Genomic DNA, 21,366 nt, shown 5'->3' on the forward strand with positions numbered 1-21,366 from the left:
CCAACTCTGTGGGTCTAATTCCTTTACTCCAAAGAGATTTGATTGTTCTTATACTTGAAGTACCACACTGCCTTGCCCTTCTGATCGACCGAGAGCCTTAATAGGAATAAACTGTTCAAGATTTCAGTTCCAAGAACAGTGTGTTCTGGATTAGCGTGCTGCACTACACAGCAAACATATTAAGTAAAATATTTAGGTAATAACCAACTAAAGTGCATCTTTACATTCAACATTGTGTCCCATTTAAAAAAAATCAGACATTACAACTGGGTTCTTTGTTCAGTTTTTAATCTGGCATACACTTAATTTAGCATCTTTTAAGCATCAACAATAGTCTGGGCTGTTTCTAATAGAGAGCCCAGTTTATTAAGCGGCATACTGCCAAATCACTCTTGTGACCTTCAACTTGGCACGTCTTCTTTACAAATAGTATTGCAGACTAAATAATGACATAATTCCATGAGTTAGATTCTTAAAAAGTACTTATGGTAAAAACTACCATACATTTGTTTTCTTGATCAAAAAACTGCTGCTCTTCAATCAGAAGAACAGGAAGTCTCATTTCTAAAAGAACTCAGAAATCCTATCATCCTTGTGCTAAACTGACGAGGTTCTGATTTGGGTTTGTCTCAAGTTAGTTGTTCCACTCTTTGTACTTCTTATGAAATGACTTTATCCTGTATTATAATAATTATCTAATGGAGCTAGACAGGTGTAACTGTGCCCTCTGTCAGGTTTCCCTGATATTCAACAACTGAACAGATTAAATCAGGTTTACAAATGCTGGTATTTTAAATAAAAACAAATATACAATTGCACAAGTGAATATAACACTTGTTTTTTTATGTTTGAAATCGTCCAAGGAAATTCTCCAACAGACACTCAGAAGGAAAATTTACCAGCAAGACTTGAATCTCCCACTGGGCACTTCTGGACACAAAGAGTGGGAAGTGTAAACTCCATGAGGATATTGCTCAAAAATCAGGAAATAATAATTCCAGCAGATTTTTTAATTGCTTTGATAAACCACTACCTGCCACAGGTAACTTTAGTTAGGTGGGAATGTGGAGTTCGGGTTACAATCAGATCAGCCATGATCTTATTGATTGGATGGGCAGAGTGTCCTACTTCTACTCCTTATTCCCACCTTCAAACATGGGCCCTTTATATAAAATTAGTTCAGCATGAAGATGTACTTTTTGACCTCTCTGTTTATTTATTAATCAAAAGGAAGTTCATAGTTTCACTAACATGTCCAACTCTGTGGGTCTAATTCCTTTACTCCAAAGAGATTTGATTGTTCTTATACTTGAAGTACCACACTGCCTTGCCCTTCTGATCGACCGAGAGCCTTAATAGGAATAACAGCTGCCTGTTTAAAAAAAATCAGCAATCCATGGCTGGCTTCTACCAAGATACAGGCACACCCAGTGCATGCACAGTCATGTCTCTAGTTTGAGCCTATTCAGTGAATGCGGAAGGATAAGTGATCAGGAGTGGCAATTGCAGTGATCCTTTCCTCTCCTCAGACAGAGAGACTTGAGGCTAAATTGCAGGAGCACCACCATCTTGACTAGAATCTGTTATATCAGCCTGGTGATGCATGGTTTATTTTAATTATAGGCAATGAATTATCAATTGCTCCATCTAAGTTGGCTGACGCACTGGGAAAAACGCAATTGCAGTGTTTCCAGACAAGGAGTGGCAGCACAGCACAAATTAAGTTACTTTTCTAAAAACAATTCTCATTTGGATACCACAGAACCTAGCCTAATTGTTTCTACTCATTAGACTGCCTGTGCTTATAATTCACACAAGACATCATTTGCTTCTTTAATGAATTATAGAGGTACTTTAATGCTGTTGTGCATCTATTCCATTGCAGACTTACAAACGACTTCGCAAATCAGATTTTACAAATATATATGAAAAGATATTGATGAAAGGCATTGCTTGGACTTAACTCACCGAGCTCTCCTGCAGTCTTCACATCAATATTATCATATCCACTACCTATCCGTACAATTATTCGCAGGGCTTTGAACTTCTCCAGATCTTCTCTGGTCAGGGTAATATTGTGGTACATTAGTGCACCCACGGCTTCATTTAAAACCTACAGAGAAAGAAAAAATATTATTTAACTGCAGCTAATATGAAGAGACATGATGGTGTCAATTCAGTGCTAACTTTAGCCCTATGAGCTTTACACAAAACAGCTGCAAAGATGTACACATCTGAGGCTCTAAAATGATAGAAGAAGCTTATTGCCTTCATGTGTATAGACAATGTTTGTTGAACCCCAATGTCAGGTCTAACCACAAAAGCACTTATAAGTAGCAAAGCTCCTTAGTTTCCACCAGTAGCATAAACTCAAAATATACAGCATTTGGCCATCAGACTTGTATAAATTATAGGGTGGTGCAAATTCCTGCAGTTTTTAAATCTGCAAAAATATTCAGAGAGAAGGAACTATGCTGTTTCAAACCAGAGAAGGATATTAGGTTTCCTGTCAGGTTAGTCCCTGTTCCTTTTCTTGGTAGCAGCAAAGTCTACTGATATTAAGAATAGAATAATAATTATTACTAATGAAGTCTATGGTATTTTACTTACAGGGTTACTACAAACAGTATAACATACTCTACAAACTGATGCTGCACAGAAATTGGTCAACACTACACAACACTAATTGTTCAGTTAACAGCTAGGAAAGCCATTTTGTTCATGGAAATGGAGTGATATTTGTGCTACTAACAGCATTCACAGGATTCCTCCATGTGGTTATAGCTGATACGGAACTAACAGAAACCCTGACAGAAATGACTTGCTCTGCAAAGCCTTTAATAGCTTTGTCAAGACACAGTTCACAAATTGTGATAGGCTGCAGTGTTTTTAGGGCTTCACCAGGGTAGCTTGCCCATGCTCAGAGCTAATCATCATAAAACCTGATACTACACAAGCTGCAATGTGACTTGAAGTGCACAACATCTGGGTCCAGAGCCAAACACAAACACTGTATTTAGCTCACCAAAATGAAACTACCATATTTTCCTTCTCCCAGACTTCAATTAACAAAGGAGCAAACATGCTGTGACTCAGGTTACAAACTATGATTCAGATTTATTAAAAATTGCATTGGACAAGAACAGGAAATGAATACCGTGGTTTCCACTTGATTACGGAGCTTAAAACACCTCTAAAATAACAAAAAATAACATGCACTTTGCTATCTTTTTAGTAATCTGCTCACAAAACGGAACTGATGTGTGAGGTTTGTCTACCAGAAAAAAAACCTTAGCCTCCATCGTAACTGGCTCAATTAGAAACTGAATGCAGCCACAGAGAGAGTCATTCAGTGCCTTTAATATTGGAAACTGGAATGTAGGGAATGAAATAATGTTTTCTAAACCATGACCGAAAGAAATCAAGGGTGGAGGATAGAAGCAGCTCCAGAAGGACAAATACAGACTGCACTAAATTTCATTTGCCATTTCACTAGAGAAGCATGAAGTCATGCGTGTCAAAAGGAAAATGCATGAAAGATATATAAATTATAGTCAATTTTTTAAAGGCTGTGCATGATCAGGGAGAATTAGGGGTTCACACAAAAAAAAACCTTTGAACATGGCAGACAGTTTGATGAAACTGCTCGAAATGAGTATTATGGGATCCAAGTTTCATCTAAAGAGGCATAGAATGCAAAAACAAAGAAGTTATACTTAGTGTTTATAAATCTCTGATTAGGCCTGAGCTGGAGTACTGTGTTTAGTTCCTGACATGGGTGTAGAATGCCAAGGAGGAGGACTTCAGTTATGTGGAAAGGGTCAAGGAGCTGGGATCATTTTACCTTCAATCACAGAAGATGGAGAGGAATTTATTGGCGGTAACCAAGATCACGAAGGGTTCTGACAGAGAGAAGACAAGTTGCTTCCACTGGCAGTATGATCAGTAACCAAGAGACACGAATTTAAGAAAAATCAGCAATATAATTAGAGGGGAGATATGGAATAATTTAACACAACAATTTGTTTTCATCGATAAATTATTGAACCTGTTTCAGCAACAGTTTTGCCAGTCATTTTCAAAGGGATTTGGACATATATTTAAAAAGGAACTTTTTGCAAGGCTCCCTGGAAAAAGCAGGAGAGAAGGGCCTATGGGATAATTTCTACAAAAGGCTTGAACATTTGTGCCGAATGGTTTACTTCTGTACCATTCCATTGAAGGTTCTGAAGTTTCTTACATTCAAATTCATTCACCTCAGACTGGGTACTTTTTCGATAGCAGACTCACTTTAGAAGTTAAGCAGGTGGTCTTCACAGGATTTACGAAAGCGGTTTCTTTCTCAGTTAAGGCCAGGGTCAGGGCACAGGCAGAATAACCTTTGCAGTGGAAGCAGTGAGGTTGCAAGAGAGTAAAATCACTCAGCAGCCAATCCCAGCCTCTGAGATTTGCCATCATAAGTGTCAGGTGTGCCACGAGGCTGCAGAACATATCTGACCAAAAATCAATCAGGTGTATTCTTTCAGCACTAACCATGGAAATGTGCCACGAGATGTATACAACCTGGTTGAAACTGAACAAACAGGGATGGTCCCAGGAAAATGGACTAAACTCAGCGTGCAAGGTGTGAAGTAGTGCAGGGGTCGAGATCTCAATCCAGCCTAATGCGTTCCTTATTAAACAAAATAATTTATAGCGCAATGGGTGGACTCTGATCTGTCACTGGCAGAACATCCTCACTCCTGTCCCCAAATGGAACGCGCCTTCCTCCAACTCCATCCGCTTTGACAGTCCGTAAGGAAACCACATGACAGGTCACCTTTCAATATGAATACAATACAGTGCTACTGACTTGACAGCTGTTTCGCTTCTGCACAGTCATTTCTTTCCTTCGTGTACTTCTGAAACTATCTCCCTCGTGTGTTATTTCTCCACTTAAGAATGACTGAGTGCTGCAAGCCCATCATGTGAGTCATTTTAAATTGAAGGATGTTATTTATTTCCTTGTATGGTAATTTTCACGGGTGAATTTTTCTGTGCCCAGGCTGCACTCACTGCAAAATGCTCCAGATGGCAGGAATCATTCCAAGCCCAGTGGGGCCAGTGCCAGAGGCAAATGACAAGCAATTTCATCCTAGGGACTTCTGAAGAGAGCAATGACAAAGTGTTCTGACTAAGGGTCATTGACCTTAAACATGAACTTTATTCTTCTGTCCACAGATACTGCATTGACGGAATTGAGGGTTTTGTGGCCAAGTTTGCAGATGATACAAAGATAGGTGGAGGGGCAGGTAGTGCTGAGGAAGCAGGGAGTCTGCAGTAGGACTTGGACAGGTTGGGAGAATGGGCAAAGAAGTGGCAGATGGAATACAGTGTAGGGAAGTGTATGGTCATGCACTTTGGTAGAAGGAATAAAGGCGTGGATTATTTTCTAAACGGGGAGCAAATTCAGAAATCAGAGGTGCAAAGGGACTTGGGAGTCCTAGTGCAGGATTCCCTAAAGGTTAACTTGCAGGTTGAGTCAGTAATAAGGAAGACAAATGCAATGTTAGCATTCATTTCAAGAGGACTAGAATATAAAAGCAAGGGATGTAATGCTGAGGCTTTATAAGCCATTGGTCAGACCACATTTGGAGTATTGTGAGCAGTTTTGGGCCCCAATCTAAGTGCTGGCATTGGAGAGGGTCTAGAGGAGGTTTACAAGAATGATCCTGGGAATGAAAGGGTTAATGTACGAGGAGTGTTTCATGCCCCTATATCCGCTGGTAGTTGCTTACAAATTTCTTTCCTGCGTCAAAGCTATTATAGGTGGCTAATATTTCCTTTCATTAGCAAAAGGTTATAAACACATTTCAGCTATTTATTTTGAGCCAACTTGATGATGCAAAACATCAGTAACCAGTGTAAGCTCAAACTATAATGGACAAAGGAAATGCTGGAAACACTCAGCAGGTCAGGCAACACCTGTGGAAAGAGAAACAGTTAATATACCAGGTGAAAGGGTCTAGAACCTGATGCATTATTTGTCTCTCTCTCCACAGATGCTGCTGGACCTGCTGAAAGTTTCTGACATTGTTTTTATTTCAGATTTCCAGCATCTAAAGTTTTCTTTTTATTTTCATAAGCTCAAACTATTCTGCACTTAGAGGCCTAGAAATTATTTGAATAAATTTGCATAAAAATCAGTTTGGTTAGACAAAAATTGTGTTCACAGAACATTATTCATTATTCTGCACATTTCTAAGTGATTCCACCCCAGCATAGTGGACTTTTTATTGTGGAAGATTAGTGCACCCTGTTCTACTGATATCCAATTTGCTGAAAATAACAATAGTGATCTACAGCCAATATTCGTTTCCCGTGAAATAATCAATCACATTGTTCTGAATTATGACTGGCAATGTTCTCTCAAGAAAAAAAACTGCTTTGAAAAATGTTATTTAAAGGGACAGGCACATCTGTTATGTGGCAGTAGGCAGACTGCTGCACAACTCTCTGCCAAATAAACTCAAGTAGGCCAACCCAAACCGGAATGTCAGTCACTACATCTCCATGAACTTTCAGTAAGTTCTCTCTCAAAATTAAGAGGCCAGAATTGCCAGGAGAAATCCAGCAAAAAGGGAAATGGCTCCGTGCTCATTATATCCGTAATGAGACTAAAATTCAGGAGGAAGATAGCTGACCAAAGAGGTGGCCCCCTGTCCCTCCCACCACCCACTCCCATCATTCTAGTGGACATTCATTCCCCAGTCCACAATTCCCACTAGCCGGAATAGTGCAGGTTGCATTGTGGTGTGACCCTCTGAAGGGCTACTTCCTAGGTCAGAGTGGTTAGGAAAGATGTAACTAATAGAGGAAATTTGATCACTAACATCTGCTATCCCTGATACGGAGTAGTGCTATAGGAATGAGCCCACAAACACTCTTTTGGAATTAGCACTACTTCTTTAAACAGCTTTTTGAAACAGCATCAAGTTGTTTGCCAATGTTGTTTTTATACCCAAAAAGTAGTGCAGACAAATCTCTCGGCCAATGCTTTTAATTTTTGCCAAAGTACATACCTATATATGGATTTTCTTTTTATTCACATTCAATTTTGTGCAGAAGTGGTGAAAAAAAAGTAGTAAAATTTGCTATTATTTTCTACCAACTGTATGTCAAAGTGACCTCCATCTACAAGAACTAGCTACAATTTATCAAATTCCTATAGTAAACACAGAGCTCAAGAAATGTTTACATCACAGTGCAATATCTACTTTCATGGATCTAATTAAATTCTTAAATCAAATTACCAGTAATGCAGCATTTCAATAAACCAGGCTTGCAAAAGTAAAATACTGCATATGATGGGAATCTGAAATAAAAACAAACTAATCAGCAGGTAAGATAGCATCAGCAAAAAGGGAAACAGAAGGACTGTTTGAGGTCTGTAATGAAAAGTAATTGACCCGAAATGTTACCTCTGTTTCTCTCTTCATAGATACTGTGGAACCAGCTGAATATTTTCAGCATTTTTGGTTTTTGTTTGCTTCTCTAGAGCCAAGTCTAAACCCCTAAGATAAGGAATATTTCCTTGGCCATAGGAAAGACAGGTCAAACTTCAGTGGGAGGTGGTAATACTCTTGGAATCATACTTGTAGCCAACATTCCAGGCTCCTCAACAACCTTCCCTGGGTATGACCTGTCCCACTGGCAGGATAGATTCACCAGAGGATACATGCCTATATTTACGTAATGTGAATTAAAAAATTCCATCATATTTTGTGCAGAAGTTGTGAGAAAAAAACCTAGAATCTGCTGTTATTTTACTGTGATATGAAATTGGGAGGGAAATTGCCAGTGCTGGTTCCAGATCCCACATGGCCCTATGGCGTTGGCAAGACAGCTTCAACCTGGTTACAACCTACTTCTCTCAGGCAATGAATTAGCATTGTTCATGCAGAACAATGCTGAGAAGATGCATTGGGAGTAGTAAAGGCACACAGAAATCTCCAGGTAGTGGATTTTAACGTATAGCTTTATAGCACAACTAGCTGAACCCGATGGATGTGGTTGCCGGACTTGGCCTGCTGTAGTTGGTGAGAGAAACAGCCCCAGTAAAAACCCTTTTCCACCAACTTGCCCATCATTGTTGTATTTATCCATGATGGTATTGGCAGGACTGATCATCATCACCGTTCTTGTGAAGATAAAGTCCCACCTTCACACTGAGGACACCCTCCATATTGTTGTGCGAGACTACCAAAGTACTACACAGGATAGATTCAAAACAGATCCATCCAGCACCTCAAAAGTGACTATTCATGAAGCACTGTGAGCCTTCACAGCAGCTGAATTACTTTCCACCACAATTTGTAGCCATATGGCTCCATAAACAAGAATCACAGAGGATACAACACAGAAGCAGGCCATTCAGTTCATCAAATCTATACTGGCTCAATACAAGAACAATCCATCTTATCTCACTTCCCCCCTCCCCACATCCCTGCAAATTCTTTCCCTTTAGATACTTATCCCGCTCCCTTTTGAATGCTACTATTGAATCTGCTTCCATTACTGCCCCTGGTAGCTCATTCCAGACCCTCACCACTCATTTAAAAAAAACTTTTTTCTTCATGTCACTTTTGAATCTTGCGCCAATCACTTCCATTCTATGCCTTGGTTCTTGACTCCTTCACCAATGAGAAGAGTTTCACTCTATCTACTCTGTCTATACCTTCGTGATTTTAAATGCTTCCACCAGATCTCATCGCAACCTCCTCTGTTCCATGGAGAGTCCCAGCTTCTCCGATCTATCCACATTCCTCATCCCTGGAATCATTTTAGTAAAACTCCTCTGCGCACTCTGTGAAGCCGAACTGAAGCAAAATAAAACCTGCATATTTTGGAAATCTGAAACAAAAAACAGAGAATGCCAGAAACACTCAACAGGTCAGGCAGCATGTGCAGTGAGAAACCTAAACAACATTTCAGGGCAACATTCACCTGATGAAGGACCACTGACCTGACATGTTTACTGTTTCTCTCTCCGTGCACAATTTGTCTGACCTGCTGAGTTTTTCCAGTGCACTCTTTACTATGAAGGTAGGAAAGAATGTAGAAGAGGGGTAGCATCAGGCACACTTAAAATTGAGGTGCCAACCTGGAGAAACTGCAGCATAGGACTATGTAGATACTTAACTGTAGAACCAACATGGTGTAGATTTATCCAAGCAATCTCACAGCTAATGGACCAGCTCAAAGCATTGCAGCTCTGCCATACCCAGTGCGAAATGGTGGTGGACAAGTACAAGAGATAACAAGATGAAGAAACCCCAGACATATTTCCATCCTCAACAATGGCAGAGCCAGTTTAATGTTAAAGGAAAGGCAACAGTGTTCAACCATCTGCAGTCGTCTTTGGCCAGAGGTGTCAAGTGAATGAGCCACCTTGACCTTCCCAGAGTGCCCAGTATCACAGAGGCCAGTCTTCAGCAAATTCAATTCGCTCCCCATTCTATCAAATAACTGCGGAGTGTACCGAGCATAGCAAAAGCTCTGTGAAAGCCAGCTGAGACTTTGTGCTTCAGAGAACTCACAGCAACTCTAGCCAACCTGTTCCAGTACCACTACAAGGTGTTCGACCCATCAATAACATGCACAGTGATGCTCAGTTTTGGTTCTCAGGCACAGTAGGCTCCAGATCTCATTACAACTTTGGACTAAAGAGCTGAATTCCAGAAGTGAGATGACACAGATTACCCTTAATATCAAGGAAGTCTCTGACAGCATGTAGTCTTGCAAAATTGATATCATTGTGAAGAGTAAATTCTACCCTGGAGGTGTCATCCTTCGAGATAGAAAGATAGTTATGGTTGATGAAGCTAATGGTCTCAGCTAAAAGCATCATTTTAGGGAGTTCCTCAAGGATATGCCTTGGACCCAACTACCCTTTTCCAGGTTCATCAATGACCTTCCTTCTATCTTAGGAATGATCTTCCTTCCATCTTAAGAAAGAAAAGGGGATGCTCACTGCTGATTCCACAGTGTTCAGTTCCACTGGTAGTTTCTAAGAACTGCCTGCGCTTACAATTACTGGTCAACATTCAGACTTGGAGTGATAAGTGACAATTAACATTCACACAAATGCTAAGCAACAACCATTTTCAAGAAGAGTCTGACCACTTCCCCTTGATATTCAATGGCATTACCACTGTCAAATCCACCATGATCAATGTCCTGGTGGTTACAGTGAACCGGAAGCTTAACTGGGCCAGCCAGATAAGTAAAGGAGCAGATCAGAGCCAAGTTATCCTGTGACAAGTGACTCAGTTTTTGACTTCACAAAGCACAAGTCAAGAATGTGATGGAATACTCTCGACTTGCCTGGATGAATACTGCTCCAGCAACAATTGAGAAGCTCAGTACAAGGATAAAGTAGTCTAATTAATTGGCACCCCACTTGCCACCTTAACTTTTCATTTCCTTAACCCATAGCTGCATTGTGTACCATCTACAAGATGTAATGCAGCAACACACAAAGGCCTCTTCAACTACAACTGGTAAAACCATTCTCTACTGTGTAAGAGGACGAAAGGAGCAAGTAACTAGATATACTAAATCCCACCTCACTCTCAAGTGGGAATAATATCACCTTTTATCATCATCTTAATTACAAAGTTACAGCATGGATACAGGCCATTTGACTCACCGAATCTGTGTCAGACATCAAGCACTTATTTTCACACTAAACCTATCCCAGTCCATTTTATTCTCCCCAAGTTCTCATCAACTTCCCCCAGATTCTACCAGTCACCCCCACACTAGAGGCAATTTACAGTGGCCAATTAAGCTACCAGCCTGGTCTTTGGAATGTGGGAGGAGATCCACATGGTCACAGGGAGTACGTGCAAACTCCAACCAGACAGGACTAGAGGTCAACATTGAACCAGGGTCGCTGGAGCCATGAGGCAGCAGCTCTATAAGCCAGAGGGTCAGACTAATGGAACTCCATAGTAACAACACAGTGGGGATACATTCACCACATACACACTGGTGCAGTTCAGGCCCGTGGCTCACTATCACCTTTTTAAACAACAATAAGGGGTGAATAATTAAATACTGGCTTTGGCAACAACATCCACATCCCAGGAAATAACAGAAAAAGGGCACAATTATTGTTTAAGCTGTCACAGAACAGCCTATTGCATTAGAGGGAGGTACGTTCAGGACTGGCTGCTCACGTAGGCCAACAAATAAAAGGGATATTGTACCCATATTGTAGTTAACTTGGTCTAAAGAACATATATAAATAAATCAGTAGAGAGTACAGGCAGTCCACAGCATTACATTATCCACAATTGCTGCATATTAATAAAGCCATTTTTTGTTTGTTTGTTTCATACTGTTGAAAGGCTAGGGATTTTTAAATTTGTTCTCAGAATTTGAAAACCACAACAGGAATCCAAGACCATTGCTAAGCAAAGGAGAACCTCAGAGGTTTGTAACCAGGCAGAAGAGACTCAGGCAGGTGGAAGGGAAGATGGAGATGACACTAGATGAACAAAATTGGCACTGCTTTACTTGATGTTAAAACTGAATACTACCTTTTCATGAATCTCCTGAGTAGATTGTGCGTCACAGAAAGCAACAGTTGCCATGTCCTTCAGGATTGGCATCTCCACGGTACAGTCTCTGCCATCTAGCAGTGCCACCAGAGGACGTGGATGCATTGGTCCATTCATAATTTGAGGACGGATACCTGGAAAGAACAAATGAATGTGAGCTATTATTAAAGGCTAGCACAAACTGGGATGTGCATTGATCCTCAGCAAATTGAAATCCAAATAAAGAAACCAAAAATGAAAAGAAATGTAACTAGTAAATCCATAATAAAAAAACGTGTTGCCAGTGAAGCAAAACCCTGAATTACATCCAAGGCTTTCCTTTTGTTATGTTTGTGCTTTCCTTTTTAAATACGTTCATTTCAAATTCTGGAGTTCCATGTTTTGACTGAAAATCTGTCATCTCATTGGTCTTGACTATCAGTTGGGCTCGAATTTTTCATTTTTAACCAATAAAAAGAATTCAACAGCACCCATGAAAGTCAACTTGGAAAATTCCATTTTTCCCCTTCACTAAAAATCTGTGCTGCCAATAAATGTGAACCTTGCAGAATGTATAGTTTCATTCATTTTGTTTTAAGTAAATTGCATTCATCTGTGGCAATATGCTGATCAATGGTGTGATTTGGTGGGAAATGGTTATCTTTAACACTAATATGGCTTTAACTGTGTGTGTGCTATTAATATTACCAATTTCAGTTGAAGTTCCAAAGTGACAGAAAGATGATACATCTCTTGACTGAAGTTCTACTCATGACTGCAAACATCTTATTTTGCTGAACATTAGTAATAGAAAATACACAACTAAAACAACCCACACATTAATTGATGCCCAACTATCGTACTTTCCCTTACAGGAAAACTACTTATGTTCTATATTCACTGCATTTCAACGTGAAAACTCTTATGTAAGCTTTCTTATTGCAGCTGACCTTATAACAATAAATGCACAATATTAAAAAAAATCCATTGCACTACTGTATCTACCTGCTGCTCAGAGCCACCAGCAAAAGAGAAACAGGTGCAGCAATATGGGAAAAGGGCAGGTTAGTGAGACTAACTGTACTGTTCTTCTTGAGAGATGGCAGAGAATCAAAGGGCAGAATGGTCTCCTTCTGTGTTCTATTTATTCTAAGATCCAGTGATAAGTTATTGGAGCATGGCAGCAATGGACTAGATCCTTAATTCACAATTTTATACTAAAGTCCATAAAGCAGTAGTTTCACACAGGGTTTCTTTCTCCAAATTTTCTCTCCTTTTCGACTGGGGCACTGTGCTAAGGCCTTTATTTTATTTTACAAGCATTCTTGAGTGAAGATGTCAGATGCATTTAACCTTGAAGACCATTGGCAGCAATCTAGAGGTTCACACACGCAACAAGTTTATCTGACTCTTCCCTCTACTTCGCTGTGGTCCACTGTTCCACTGATTGGGATCAGCTGAAGGAGCAGAGAAGAATCAAAATCTGAAACATTTCTGCAAATTTACTTATTTGAAGTACAGCAAGGGTGAGGTTTTTGACTTTGACCTCTGCTGCTGCAAGAACTTACTCTGTGCTCCAGCTGTGCAAGCTGAAAATGCAAACTCAGTACTAAATTTTCCTTTGGACTGTGGAAGGGGAAAAAAAATCCCAAATCAAGTTCTGTTTGGTCACAGACAGATGGAAACAGGCAAAAGTTGAATGTTACTTACTTTCACTGTGCTGGCACCCACACGCTCAAACTTAACATTTTGTAATGTTGAATCACTGACTTCTTTTATTCAGGAGAGCAAAGTGCCAGTGTAAATGGTGACCACGTGAAATTTTGACTGTGGTCATGTTTTTCTTAATGTGTGCACTTGAATACATTAAAAATAAATGCTGGCATTAAGCTTGGATTGCACCTGGATTGAACAGTTAAAATGAAAAATGATGGAAACATTTTGAGAGGGGACTTCAGTACAAAACCCAGCCAGGGAAGGTTTGCCAACATCTGCACAAAATCTCAATGCTAGGAGCTGTTGCCACTATGTCAGATATCAAAATAGCTTAAAAGCAGCAGACAACAGGTACATTCATTTGTATCAGTTAAGTTTGATTTTTACTAGAGTCTATTGGTAAAAATATTCCCAGTGAGCCTGGGGACAGCTCTGAGCAATACCATCAAATATTCATGAAGGCAAATCAATCAACTTCCAGCTAGGTTTCACGTCAGTAATTACATTCTGAGGTTGTGGGGGCTGAGGGGGGAGGGAGAGGTGAGGAGGTGCACTTCACATAAACGTGGGCCAGAGACAAAATTACCTCTGGGTAAGTACATGTAAAGAGATTGTAGGTATTTTGATAAAATATAATGGTAGAGGGAGGGGAATGAAGTGGGGGAGGAGAAATCTTAAATAGCCTCCCATACACTCTGGTTCCCTGTGGACCATCTCACCTCAGCTTGAGTGCAATATTGCTCAGTCTCCGATGTGGGGAGAAAAGAACGTACGTAGTCAAAATGTTGTGCTGCCGATTAACGTACCTGCATTGTGAAATGTGCAGCTTTTTGTTCTCAAACAGGCACATTTAGAAAACAAAATGATTTGATATGGAAACAAGCTAATACCTGATCCTAAAATCAGACCGCAAATGCAGCGGAAATCAGACACCAGTGAACCAAATCCAATAGAGTTCTGCACAGTGCAATTCCTCCTCCGGTAGCAGCACTTCATGCTGAGTGTCTGCTATCTCTTTAATTCTGGTTGTACTAAGAGGAGCTTAAAAAAATCCTTAGCAATGCTTTAAGACACCAAAGCAATGTCTTAACAATATAATACCATGGCATTTACTTATACCTACTACATCAGCAAAGCTAAAAGCACCCAAGGCAGGAACTGACGTTCACATTCTTTAGTGGCATTCCATACAGTACTGAGAAGCTGGAAAACCTATGCACTCTGCCTGACCAGAAAATATTACATACAAAACCTGGTCCAACAGCGGAACAGACTTAAAACCTGTAAGTAAGCACAAGAATACAAGAACCTCACCATAACAGAGCGCAGGCTTGAAGGTACAGTTTTAAATGTGCTGACTGGAGCGATGTCAGGGCTATCAGAGACCATTTTCTGCTGCGAATTTAAATCTATCAGCCTTAAAATTAGAAAATATGAACAGGAATGATCACTGCACCATTTGCTTGGTTTCCTTGACTATTTGCTGAATAGTTGGGAAATAACGTGTGCAAATTGCAAATTTGATCATTACAATAAAGAAAACATCACGCGGTCAAGGCAGCGGAACATGCAATATAGTCCAAGCTTAACACATTCTGCCATTTCCTCTATGATTATTCTGCCTGCCCCTGCAAGGACAGCAAAGTTGTGAATGTCCCTTTGATTTGGTGAACAGAGTTACACAGGATTCTTGCCCAATGGCACTCTCCCCTGAAACATGATATTCCATATGGTAAGCTGGCAAAATGCATCCAACAAGGTTGAATAGGCAGTAGGCCTGCAGCTATTGGGCATTCCTGCTAAGAACTGCTTGCAAAGTTCAATGAGTTAATAATTCAACTCACCAACAGGAAGAATGAAAACCAATAAATATCACATTGACCCAAGTCAACAAAATGCAGTTCAGAGGCACTCCCATGACACTGCAGTATTCTTTTCAAACAACTTGAGCTCCCAAAAGATGAGGAACTGGCAAGGGGAGTGCAGAGACAGCAGGTTGGCAGAACATCTGTTCCTACTACGACTCTATCCAAACATTCAGTTACCCTGCATCTATGCTAATTATTTAAAATTCTGCCACTGCACATGTCATTTTTCTTCATCATGCTAAATACCATTTTAACTTATGAATGACTGTGGCAGCTGCAATCAAGATTGGCAATGAAAATGCATCACATGAAGACATGAATAATACAGCGAATATTGCATGCGCGCCAATGTTAATATCACACGTTATTTAGATAAAGTAAAAATCAATTATTTTAATCTCAAGTATTATTTCTCCCCTCCTCCCGAAAATATTCCCAAGGCTATTTACCTTCTAATGGATAATAACTCCTGCAACAGAAGGTGAAAGGTTAACTAACTGTAAAGTTATTTCCAGAAAAGCTGCATACTTGCCCATGCTTCTTAATGACTACATTGACACCACCTCAGAATGTGCTGGGAATCTGCCATTTTGTAAAGGGCAGGCCTTGACCTTTTCCCTGATCCTATTCAAAAACTCTAACAGTACATAATTTCCAGTTAACTCATTCACTTTTCACTTTTTAATTTTGAAAATATTTCCATTAAATGCCTCAGTTGTTGGTACATTTCTTTCATGGGGCCTCAGGCACTGTACCATTTTATTATCACAGCATAAACAGAAATAGTGGTTAATGCTATTCAACTGGATTGAAAGTGGAGGGGGAGGAAGAAAGGGGGCTGCTCGTATTGAATGCATGATGCATGCTTTATCAGGCCAATGAGAAAGGTCAAGCTAGAAATTCCTGAAAACTCACAAACCACTCAATGTAAAAGTTTGTAATGATCTAAACACGTTTCTGACCAATAGCACACAGAAGGACCATTTTAAAGGACCATCTTCATGGATAAGTTTCTCTCGAATTACTACACTGTTATTAAAAATTGTTGCAAAACCAATGATTATCCAAACTAGCTTTTGTTTGGTATTTGCCTTGCAAATCAGAGACATATTTTTACTAAGGCATACACTTAAATTATGAAGAAAGAATATAATTAAAAACTAAACTCTATTTTTTTCATCTCCTTTTCATTTGAAACATTAATCTTCCAGAGAGACTGCTGACCTTTGCAAACCAGAGTCCAGCTAGGGGACTACACATGCCAATCCACAACAGGGTACATTATTTACAACTAAGGAAACAACATTTTTCCCCTATCTTCTTGAAAGAGAATGCACTCAGTAGTTTGGGCAGGATGCTGCAAAACTTATTTGCACTGTAGTAATAGAATGAGGTGACAAACGTCTCTGGCATTCTGTTATTATGCAGCCAAATTCATGTTGCCAATAATTTTAATCTTTTAATGCAAGCTACTGTATTACTGTCTTGATTGAACACATTCATAATTATTCAACAGGTTAAGGGTCAAATATCACTTCAACTAAATGAATTTTAATTATGCAGCATCCTGGTGTATGAGTATTACTCAAGATCATGTCCAGGGAAGAAATTTTAAATTGAGAGTTTGTGAACTCATATATTCAGATACCTGGGAATGACCACAGATCTGCATTCAGCTCTGGAATGAAGTGCAGTGAAAGGAAGGATAGGAGGGAAACCACTTCAGGGTCAATAATAGACACATCAAGAATGTGTACTGAGTTGGCTTGTCCTTATTACACACTCTGATGTGTTTGTCTTGAGGGGCTTGAATCAAGAGGGACAAAACTAATACTTTATCCAACAGTCTGAATTGTTTAAGGTCAGCATTGGATTATGCTTTTTAAAAATTAGTTCCAGACCAGCTGCTCTGAAATTAGAAGTTTAGGGAAGTTTAAGGTTATACGTTGGGATTTCTGGGGTACAAACATAATTTAGCAATCTGACCTGAGGATCACTTTCCGCTTTAATTGTACATCTTTAGTCACAAATTTAGCTCCTAGTTTCAGTTGTTTTACTGGGGAGCTAGGTTGTATTTTATTCTGAGGAGGGCTCTGAGTTTCCACTGTCTACAGTGCAGAAAACTCCACCTCCCCCTCAAATGAAAAGCTGAACAGCTTGTTGCATGGAGCACACTGTATAAAGTGTCTTTGTTTTACTGCTGATGCACAAAGACTGCTTGTCCTTGCTCACGTCTCTTGCTCTTTGCCACCCAGTCATATCCTATTCCAATGCCACCCTGCCAAGTAAATTAGAGATTACTCCTTGCTAAATAGCAGCCTTTGTATTACTGTAATGTCCCTGGTACGATCTCACAGAAAAACAAAAGGGAAGCCATTTCTCTAATTCTCATTAATCTCCATTGCATGCACCACAACAGAGCTTAGATGGTTTAAATGTGTTAAACTGCAGCATATGAAGTGCGCATAAACAGACTAGTGACTCTCGTCAAACACACGCACTCATACACTCAAATGGAAGGATTAATCCACTAGTATAAACCAAACGTTTACAGTTTGAAAAGATGGTGTACAATTATTAAACAAAGAGAAAAGAAACAGGAAGTTTTCCTTGCCTGGAAAATGTTGCTTCCACATTCTTCACATTAATACATTGATAAGAATCACACATGGTACATGGCAGCGGAAGAGAAAAAAAACAAGTAATTTAAAAAAAACACAACAAGCAGACACTCAGTGTTCAGGGTCTAGTTCGTAGCCTCCGTCAGTACAACTACAAGGGATGTCTTCGATCAAGCAGTCCCCCTCCCCACAGCTGCAACATCTCGAGACAAATGTCTCTTTGAACACAAATGGAAAGAAAAGGCTTTTGTCCTGGGCTCTGAGGGAAGGTCCAGGCTCCCCTAACACGGATACAGTCACCTTCATACCACTGTAAACTCCACAGCACTCACGCTGCACTATGCTGAAGCTTTTAACTAATCACAATTTATTCCAACCCCTTGAAAAATCATGTGAGCCAGCCTAAAAAAAACACTTAGAAACCGGACACGCTGAATGTGCTTTTTAAAGTTATTATTTTAATTCACCATTTGATTTTTGTTTTAAATAGCCTGCTGGTTTTTCCTGCAGTTCTGATTTACTCAATTTCACTTCACACAATAGTTAATTCCAAGAAGGAATTTGAAGGTTTTGGTAACTCTTCAGTTTTTCATATTTCTGTTTCTCTCAACCCACTCCCTTCATGCCCCCTCCCCCACTTTTATTTCCAACCTCTTGTCTTTATACGGCCTGTCAGCAGAGAGGGTGGGGAATCCAGGGTCTTGGATGTGTCTTTAACAATGTAGGCAATGCAATGTCATGGGCAGATGGCAGGACACAGTATCTAACTACCACACCCACCAAAACGCCCCTCATCTCTAAAGTGAGATGCTCCAGAGATAGCAGTGCAGCAAAGCAGCAATAAATCTAAGCAGATGGTGGCAAGTTCAATACGAGAATCAAAAACCAGAAGCAAAATTATTTGAAAATCCTGATTCAATACATTTGATTGCACGTCCCAGCTGATGCAGATGCTGCCAGTGCAACATTATTGACAGCCAACTACTCAAAGGTGCTGCACATCGTAAACCAGAAAGGTTACAAAAACACACACGAAAGCCAAAATAAGGAGTCCCAGATGGGACTTTGTCCAACTGGGATCATCTCTAGCAGCATGTTATTAGCTAGGATTCGAGCTGCCCATCTCCGGTTCCCAGGTGTGTAACAGTGTCAGATGAAGAAGAGATTGGAAATTTATCTTAGTGCAAGTAACATTACATTTATGTTTGGATTTTTTTTTAAACCATTTGTAACAGGCTGGTAAGTAAGTTAGCTGTAAATTTCCCTAGTGTGTAGGTGAGAGGTAGAATTTGGATGGGGGAAGATTGGGGTAGTGGATTATTGATGGGAATATGGGGAGAATAAAAAAAGGGACTAGGTATAGTTTAGTGTTAATGGGTGCTTGACAGTTGATGCAGACTCAGAGTTAAACAGCCTGTGTCCATGCTGTACGACTGTCTATGACATTTACAATGAAACAAAAACCAGTATATTTGTTGTAGTAATGGTATAGCACAGATTTAACTCAATGATAAAAGGATTTAAAGAGATCAGTTTTGAGCACAGATTGACAGCCAAGGCTTGTGTTCCCTTTGTTTTAGTTGGTTCAGAGATGCACATAAGGGCAGAAGGAATAGGGGGAGAGTGCCAAACGGCACATCAAGTCTGTCCTGCCATTTAACAAAATCATGGTTGATCTGATCACTCACTGGCTTCAATTCCACTTTTCTGCTCCGTCCTTAAAATCCTTGATTCCATTAAAATTATGGTGTTTAAATCCAGAACAAGCGACATTAACCTTAAAATAAGACCAGTTTGGAATGAAATCAGCAAGCACTTTTTCCATGTAATGAAAATCTGGAACTCGCTTCCCCAAATAGTGAATGCCAGATCAACTGAGATTTCTGACATTGATGTCAATAGATCTATGTTGGGTAAGGGTATCAAGAAATAAACCCAAGAGAAAAAAATCAGCACTGATCTCACTGAACAATACAATACCAAAGGCTGAATGATCTCCTCCTCTACGCGCGCGCACACACACATATATATATATATATAAAAGAAGCTCTAGCTGTAGTATGAACTTATTTGCTAGCAGCAATAAACTGTGAATTCTTTAGATTGTTAGTAAGTTCTGGGCATTGTCATCAGAAAATATGTGTGCATATGCTAAGAGACAGAGACAGAGACAAATCAGAGACAGAGAGAGAAAACAAACCTGCAGAGCAGGTCTTACTATAAACAAGCATCACTCTAATAAATTTAGAACTTCATTGACATTTTTGTTCCCAGGAATTTTTATCTCTTCCCGAGGTTAACAGAGATGTTGCAATGATAATGAAGTGGTATGAGAGCTACTGATGCCTACAGTTCCCTCCAGCTATGCTCATACCCGACAGGACTTTTTTGGTCAAGATTGAAGTTGTTCTGAATGGCACCTTCTCTTTCCTTTTCCACATATATAAACATATAAAAAGAAGTGGTTTGCCAGGGATTTATTCTTACACATGAAGTCTTAATAAAAGAATGCAAATCTACCTTTTACAAACTTCAATGGCAAAGTCATTGCTTTCAACACCAGGAAATCGAGAAAGCACATTTACACTGTTTATTTTGTACACACAAATGGCACAGGAGGCGGCCAATCGGCCCATTGCATCCAATGCTAGTTTCCTGGGAAAGATTCCATTAATCCTATTCCCCTTTTCCTGTAATTTATTCTCTCTCTCATATACCCATCAACTGCACTTCGGTTCCTTTTGCCATTAGGGGTAATTTACAATAGCCGATTAGCCTTCAAGCATGTATTTGGGAAATGGGAGGAAACCAAAGTACCTGGAGGGACCCCACACAGTAATGGACAGAATGTGTAAACTCCGCAGATTCAGCACCTGAGACTAGGATGGAAACTGAGTCCCTGAAGCTGTGTGGCAGCAGCACTGTTGTGCGACCACACCACAGTTTATCCAGAGCTCTCCATTAAGATTAAACTATGAAAGTACCCCAGGTAACTCTAATAAATGAGCACTGGATTGTTGCCACAAGAACCAGCTAAAAGATACACAGAGTCCATATATCAAGAGTAAAATAATAATAAACCAAATTACAAATTAATATTTATAATAAAAATACAGATGCTGGAAAATGGAAATAAAACCAGATGCTGGAAATGCTCATCAAGTCAGGCAGCATCTGTGGAAAAAGGCACAGAATTAATGCTTTAGGTCAAAGAGATCAGAACTGGGAATGTGGCATTGTTAATATTTGTTGGTACCATTTCAAAAGTGTAGTAGATGGTTCATAACTGTCCCACCATTCCTGTTGGAGTAACTTACTTCCCTGAGGACTGGAAGCAAGTATTAAAATCTTCTTGAATAAATTTCTGGATACTATTCACTCGAACTTTCTCTCTTCAGCTTCATGTTCTCTTCAGTACACAACAGTGCAGACTAAAGTTGGAGACTTTTACTTGCCTCAGTCATGGCTACCAAGAGATAGACAGAGTGTATGAATTAGCAGGAATTGGACCTTTCCATCATCAAGGGGAGCTGCTCACTGCTTGTTGAGCACTTGCAGAGAACTTGAACAGTCAGC

At 39.8% G+C, this 21,366-nt stretch overlaps 1 protein-coding gene across 8 annotated transcripts in view; it reads right to left on the reverse strand.

The window, feature by feature from the left end:
• Window positions 1-21,366, reverse strand: part of LOC127576671 (C-terminal-binding protein 2) — a 226,502-nt gene that overhangs the window by 36,107 nt on the left and 169,029 nt on the right. For 7 of the 8 annotated variants that reach the window (XM_052027279.1, XM_052027281.1, XM_052027278.1 and 4 more), the window contains 2 exons: window positions 11,586-11,740; window positions 1,969-2,113 (listed from right to left, as the gene is read on the reverse strand). In XM_052027279.1, coding sequence (XP_051883239.1) covers window positions 1,969-2,113; window positions 11,586-11,740 — 300 coding nt within the window. Of the gene's footprint in view, window positions 1-1,968; window positions 2,114-11,585; window positions 11,741-17,783; window positions 18,117-21,366 lie in introns of those variants that run through there. The other variant, XM_052027282.1, reaches the window with a different exon arrangement.

Source organism: Pristis pectinata, chromosome 12 (assembly GCF_009764475.1).
Source record: "Pristis pectinata isolate sPriPec2 chromosome 12, sPriPec2.1.pri, whole genome shotgun sequence".
NCBI classification, from domain to species: Eukaryota; Metazoa; Chordata; class Chondrichthyes; order Rhinopristiformes; family Pristidae; genus Pristis; species Pristis pectinata.